Source organism: Lolium rigidum, chromosome 5, assembly GCF_022539505.1.
Source record: "Lolium rigidum isolate FL_2022 chromosome 5, APGP_CSIRO_Lrig_0.1, whole genome shotgun sequence".
NCBI classification, from domain to species: Eukaryota; Viridiplantae; Streptophyta; class Magnoliopsida; order Poales; family Poaceae; genus Lolium; species Lolium rigidum.
In genome coordinates this window covers 122436423-122443543 of record NC_061512.1, presented here as the reverse complement: position 1 = coordinate 122443543, position 7121 = coordinate 122436423, and the positions used below count along the sequence as shown (strand labels likewise).

The 7121-nt window shown below is 47.6% G+C and overlaps 1 protein-coding gene across 1 annotated transcript; it reads left to right on the top strand.

The window, feature by feature from the left end:
* The first annotated feature begins 200 nt into the window (after positions 1-200).
* LOC124657883 (protein LURP-one-related 8-like) lies at positions 201-1490 on the top strand. The gene is made up of 2 exons (XM_047196359.1): positions 201-576; positions 694-1490. The coding sequence occupies exons 1-2, from the start codon at positions 265-267 to the stop codon at positions 1171-1173; spliced, it is 792 nt and encodes a 263-aa protein (XP_047052315.1). The 5' UTR covers positions 201-264; the 3' UTR covers positions 1174-1490.
* The last annotated feature ends 5631 nt before the right edge of the window (positions 1491-7121 follow it).

Sequence of the window (7121 nt, the reverse complement as noted above, 5' to 3'; positions counted from 1 at the left end):
AAACAAAACGGCACTCGCTGTCCAGCATGCATGCAAACCAGGTCTCCGTTCCATTCCAATCCATATATCCATCTATCAGCATCCTCGACTGGGAGCGCGCCCGCTCCTTCACGACATCCACCCCTACTGTCCGATCCATTCCACACGCGCACGTACTACATCAGTCGCGATCAAGTCGTCTGCATATGTTCAGTCCTCGCTCCACAAATCAGAAAACCGAACACCACCACCATTTGATTCCCATTTCACTTCCATCACACCCATATGTGCCCGCTGCTCCCTGGTACTAGCAGACAAGCCAACATGAGCAGGATCCACCCTTCCGATCGCCGCGGCGACCATGGTGCCCGGCGTGCCGCGTCGGCGGCGAGGCCAGGTCAGGAGCAGCCGGCGGTGTACACGGTGTGGAAGAGGTCCAGCATGGGGTTCCAGGGCACCGACGGCTTCTCCGTCTACGACGCCGCCGGGAGGCTCGCCTTCCGCGTCGACAACTACGCCCGCCGCCCCAAGGCCTTCGCCGGCGAGCTTCTGCTCATGGACGGCCGTGGTGCCCCTCTCCTGTCCCTCAGGCCGCAGGTGATCACCGCTTTCTTTGCACGCAACGCTGCACCATCTATATATCTCTTGCATCTTCGCAATTCTGAGTACTACACGTTGCATCTGCTTAACTTTTAATTCTTCTGTTCGTGACAGATTCTTAGCCTGCACGACCGATGGAACTGTTACAGAGTTGCGCCGGAAGAAGGCTGCCCCGACAACACGGACGGGGGCTCATCCGGGCCGGCGCAGCAGCTCTTCTCGATGAGGAAGTGCGCGGCTCTGCAGAGCACCGACGACGCGGAGGTCTACCTGTCATCAGCCTCGACGGCGACGACGTCGGGGCGTGGCTGCCGGGCTCACCCTCCTCCACCTCCCGGCTTCCGTGTGGAGGGCTGCTTCTCCAGGAGGAACTGCAAGATCACCGGCAGCGACGGCCACGAGGCGGCGCGGATATCCAGGAAGAAATCTGGTGCGTCGTCTGCGGTGTCGTCCAGGCCGGTCTCTCTCGGCGACGACGTGTTCAGCCTGGTCGTTCGGCCGGGCGTGGACGCCGCGACGGTCATGGCTATCGTTGTCGTCATGGACCGGATCTGCCGGAGGCCGTACGCGCCGATGGCCTGCTCTTCGCAGTAGTGTCCAATAGCAGTAGCAGTCAACACTGACATCAGTCAAGAGAATTCTTTGTCCTTCGTTGGATGGACCCGAGAACTGCCGCGCATAGACGCCGCCCACTTCATCAAGACATTCCTGATGTCAGAGAATTGTTTTTCAGAGTATCTGTTTTAGTGTCATTCAGACAATTGTACCGATTGTAAGAGTAGCATGCCGTGACGCCAACGGTGAGATTCAGAGTAGCAGTAGATGATACGTATTTAGTAAGTATTCAGCAATGATTAAGTTGGGGGTAAACCCCTTTTCTCAACATAAAAAAGAAGCTAAGTCTTCAGCAATGACTTCCTGGGCATCGCTTAGAAATTATTTGGTTGTGAAAAACCTTCAATAACCATAGAAACTAATGGCAAGAATGTTGTCACCTCAGGATGCGAATTCCAGTTGGATCAGCGGATACCCAAGCACTAAAAATAAGCCAAATAGTTGCCATGCAACTAACCTGAGCATCTCCTGCCGATGAAGGATGCTACGCGTTCCATCCAGCATGTTGGGGCAACCCGGCGAACAATTGCCAAGCACCTGCACCAGGGAGATATCCTAGTTGTTGACATTGCCAAGCACTCTAGGACACAAGACTACGACGGACAGAAGATTACTTGGTGCAGGTTACCTAGGACACAGGCAAGGCAATGCATCCAGCATAACGAAAGCGCTGGCCACTCACCACTTGGAAAAGCCACCAGCAGGGGCATGTACACACAACCAAGACGGAATTATTCTGTTCGACCGGGGCATCCTATCATGTCAATCGATGGCATCCAGCCAGGGGCATCCAGTGAGACAAAAGCCATCTTTTTGTTTCCACAAGAACACAAGTCCTCTTGGTATTACGCGGAACAGAAGCAGAATATGCAAAAGAGGGAAGAGATAAAAAGTTATGCACATTCCAGAAGCAAAACAAGCAAAAGGAGATTCAGGGCATCTCCAGCGGCGCGACACATTTTATTGTCCGCGCGTGTCCGTTTGGGTCGCGACACGGACGGTAAAATGTCCGTTTTTGTCCGCGCGTCCGTTTGCGTCTGGGGTTGGCTCCAGCGGGGCGACGCATTTTTTTTTCTTGTTTCTTTCCCTCTTCTCTATTTAAACATAGTTCCAAATATTACATATTGAAACATGATTTTACACAAACTAACACATAGTTTGGAACATGGTTTACATAGACTAACACATAGTTTGAACCATGGTTGACACAAATATAACATTTAAAAAAAAAGAAACCAGTTGTGTTGATTTCCGTATGTTCGCTGCCAAGAAAGAACCACTAGTAGAAAAAAGACCTTCCATCCCAACCCATTAGTTCCCGAACACTTTGACCCGAGACTAATGGGGTCTTTAGTCCCGGTTCTGCTGGTGAACCGAGACTAATGCTCACCAACCGGGACTAAAGGGCTATGGTGGGATGCCGGCCGACGCAGGCCTCTTTAGTCCCGGTTGGTGTCACCAACCGTGACTAAAGGGTACCCTTTAGTCCCGGTTGCTGTCCCCAACCGGGACTAAAGGTTTTTCCTGTAAAATACAAAAAAAAAATATGATAGGAAATTCAAAAAATAAAATGTTTTGAGATTCCTACATGTTATGCAACCTACTATTCGGTGAAATTAAGAAATTCAAATTTTCACTTTTTTGCAAAAAAAAGTTTGAAAAATGGTAAAACCGCATTAACTTTTGCATACGACGTCGGAAAAAAACTTATAATATATCAAAATCATCGTGGGAATCCGAATTCACCAGGGTTTACCCGGTTAGCCAAATTTTAGATTCTCAAAATTCCAAATGAAAATACGAAAGCATGAAGATTTTAGTTTTTTCTATAAATTACAGATTTTATATATTTTTTATTTTTTAGATTTTTTTTTTAATTGCATCCTGCATAAAGATTACTATCATTTTTACCCAATTTTTAGATTTTCAAATTTTTGGGTTTGGCAAAAAATATATTTAATTAATTAAAAAATAAAAATAATACAAATTAAAAAGTTAATGTTTATTTATTTATTCATTCAAGATTATTATTACATCATTACTTTTGTTATTAAAAGAATTATTTGAAATTCAAACAATAAAGAAATGTGACATCGGCCAACATGTTAATAGGATTGATATGATACTACTATCACATACATGCGCGCGAAGCACTTGGATGCGGAACGGGATGGAACTCGGAAGTTAACCGTGCTAGTGCTAGAGTAGTGGGAGGATGGGTGACCGAGCGGGAAGTTTGACCACGAGTATGTAATTTGACTAGAGATAAGTATAGTTAGAGATAGAGACTAAACTATGCAAATAACTGAAATAATAGAAATTCTGAAAAAATAGGAAAAAAGTGGAGTGAAAAAAATTAGAAAAAAATAAAATTAGAAAAAAAATTACCGGGGACATTTTTCGTCCCTACGGACGGAACCCACGTGGATGGACCTTTAGTCCCGGTTCGTAAGCAACTGGGACTAAAGGGAGGGGCCTTTAGTCGCGACCCTTTAGTCCCGGTTGCACAACCGGGACTATAGCCCGTTGTGAACCGGGACTAAAGGCCTTTTTTCTACTAGTGAACTGCACACACAATCACCCAAACTGGAAAATCTAGCGGGAGGAAACGGTGTCCTTGTTGGTTCTACCGAGGAAGAACAGACAGAGACCTCCACTACTGGCTTCGTCTGGCCCATAGCTAGATTCGCTGCAAAGAAAGCACGCTCGAAGTTCTAACTATCGGTGTCCGAGCCGGATTCGCCGGTGTGGTAGTGCATGCGGCAGACTGTGTCATTGAACACCTTGACGATCATCTCGCCGTTCCCCTCGTAGAGGAAGGTGAGCTGGCAGCCGGGCTCGAGCGTGAGGTCACGGGCCAACTTGTCCCACCCCGTGTGTAGGTACATCTTGCCCTGCCCGTCGAACAAGACCCCCACGGTCCAGCGGCAGAAGTTGCAGCTGGCCTCCCATAGCTGCAAATGCGCCGGCTCGACGCCATCGACGAACTCGGCGAACTTGTCCGGGAGCCGCTTGATGCCGAGTGGGTCGTCGTCGATGCGGAGGAGGAACTCGAAGCAGCGCTCCTCCTGCGAGGACGAGGAGGGCGCAGGTGACGGCGAGCGTGGGGCCGTAGCTGCTCCACCACGGCGGCCCCTGCCCCGGCCACAGGGGCGCCCAGGGCCGCGGCCTCGACCGCCTCGCCGGCCACCAGGACCGGCCATGGACTTCCCTTCCTCGCGGGCCTGGCTGCGTTGCAGGAACACCTAGGCGGCCCTACGGTCGAGCTTTGTGGCGGCTAGGGTTTCTTTGGAGGAGTGGATGAGGAAGAAGAACGCGGTGGCCGCGGGACACATGGCGTCGCCATTAACGTGGTTGGCGGAGGTGGGCTGCGGCAGCTCGGCAGCCGAGGCATCGCCATTAACGTGGCGCAGACTGCCGAAGTGACGCAGCGGCGCCATTCGCTGGCGCGTTTGAGAAGACGCATCGACGCAGGGTCGCTGCTAGGCGGGCCCGACGAAACGTCCGCCAGACACGAGCGAACACTCTCCGTGTCCGCCGAGCGTCTGCAGAGACGCATCCGAGGCGCATATTTGGGCCAGGTTTGCGTCTCCGCGGATGGCCTGGTCACTTTGCGTCGCCCCGCTAGAGGTGGTGCCAGACGAATTTCCGGTCACGGCGGACGAAAACGGTCGCTGAGCGACCATTTGCGTCGCGCCGCTGGAGATGCCCTCAGCTCTAACCAGTTACCTCAGGTGTCTTGGGTAATACGTAAAGAAACCCCCAAGTATTTCCCTTCAAATACCCTAAAAAAGTATTGTCATCGACTAAGCGATGGTTTCCTTACGTGGATCTGTGACTGATTTTTTTTTTGCTAATAAACAATGATACGGGCATGAAGACCAAGGTGAATCCCAATTTCAGAACTCCACCTAGCTAGTTATCTTATTTATCGTATTTTATGATTATAGTTATATGTGGGTCAGTTAGGGATTTTATTGAGTTGAGTCAGTTTGGTTTGGGCCTGTCCAAACCAAGGTAGAGAGGCCCAGTAGGGGCTGGCCGGCCACCCCCTCATATAAGGGTGGGCACGGATAGGGTTTTGGGTTAGAAGACAAGTTTGAGTTAAGAATAGACGCTATCGCGTGTGTGTGCTTGGTGAAGCATCCCTCCGGAAACTGCGCCACCGTTTATCTATTATAGTTGCTGCGGAGGTTCTTGTGTTCATCAAGGATTGTCGTGCTTTGGTCTTGAGGCGTGGTGATCTCCATCACGTTGCTTGCTGAATTATTCCGTACTTCAGGCTGCGTTCCGCGCGTAATTAGAGATATCTAGCTACCGGGTTCTCGGTGTGAAAGATCGGATAACACTTAGGAGGATCAGCTAGGATTCCCTTATCAAACAATTGATAACATGAAGAGTCCACTTTCGGGCAGAGCACATAATAAACATTTAGTCCTCTCGGGGAATAAAACTTTAGCACATCAGCAAAGAAATCACATACAGCTCTTCCAGTCCCTATCAAGAATATGTTGAACTGAGTATACAGATTAGTTTTGACAATGTTGTGCCAACTATCAGCGGTGCTGCTCTGGGAATTTTAAGGCTTTAAAACGGGACAGATTTTTCCTACCTAAATAAACTATGGGCAGGTGAGGGATAACCTTTAATACACTTTCCGAACTACAGTAATATCAAGAAAATTTCCTTGGCCAGTATGGGCAAGTCGAGCTAAGGTACAAGCTGAAAATAAATGATTATTCCAACTGGTTGATATAAATTCGTGATGCCAGTTTACAAGTGTAACTATTTGTACATTCGTTAGCAGAATCAGCAGGAGGCTTAGTTCAATATATTCCACATTTTCAAAGATTACATTAGACACGACCACACTAGAGTTACCGTCTGTAGTTACTGTTTCTACTGATATTAACAGATTTCATGGTTCATGGCAAAAACACAAAATATAGAACAAATAATGCTTTGATCGAAATGTGAAACAACTAATGCTCCATGCCTAGCATGCTATTACTTACCAAGCAATGGAAAGTCTCATTAAGTATTCTCGATGCCGAATGATCTTGTAACCGTGCTGCCGTGGTACTCTATTCAAGAACCACTGGCTCGTGATGATTCATGGATTCAGTAATTTGTGGTGGCAGTGACAATGTTGTTTCGTCAAAAATCTGTAGCTGGCAATATTGCATGGCTTCATTAACTACTGTTGATGCCGAGTGATCTCTTAACGGTGTTGTCGAGGTACTCTGTTCAAGAACCATTGGCTGGTGATGATTCATGGCTCCAGTCATCTGTGGTGGCATGGCTAATGTTCTTTCATAAAATAACTCTGCTGGCAATGTTGCATGGATTCATACAGTATTCTTGATGCAGAATGATATTGTGACAATGCTCTGATCTCCTGGACCGCTGGCTGTTGATTCTGTAGGGCTTCGATTTGTTTCTTCAACAATATAATTTCTTGCGTATGTGTCTCTTCCTGTCTATTCATTTCATGGGTAAGTATCTCTTTCTGTATCCTACTCTCCTGCAACTCATTTTCTAGAGCTTTGATATGTCTCCTCAACACATATTTTGTTCCCACATGCTATCATAAGGCAGGAAGCAATTTGTAGAATATGATGGCTGGTTTTGTGTTCTCCTGTACGCAGCAACAAAGCATAGGTTTTTGTCAGGCAACAATAACCAAAACATAGTTATTTCAGGGAGATCGATGGATGTGTAAAAGGACTAACTTGTCCATTTAACTAAGGAAAAATATATATTATTATTGAAAATAATGGGATAAAATAATTACCACTCTTGTATAACATTGGAGATTTGCTCCGCAACCATATTGCTTTTGTTAGATGTGGGAAGTGCCATTAGTGTTGATCTTTGCTAGTTTGACACTAGCATTGTTCATGTGTGTGAACATGTAGTTCTGGGCA

What these genes read in the sequence shown, in the direction of transcription:
- LOC124657883 (XM_047196359.1), top strand. Translation starts at nt 265, where the DNA reads ATGTGCCCGCTGCTCCCTGGTACTAGCAGACAAGCCAACATGAGCAGG. An exon ending in TCCTGTCCCTCAGGCCGCAG is followed by an intron (nt 577 to 693) that starts GTGATCACCGCT and finishes TGTTCGTGACAG; the next exon opens with ATTCTTAGCCTGCACGACCG.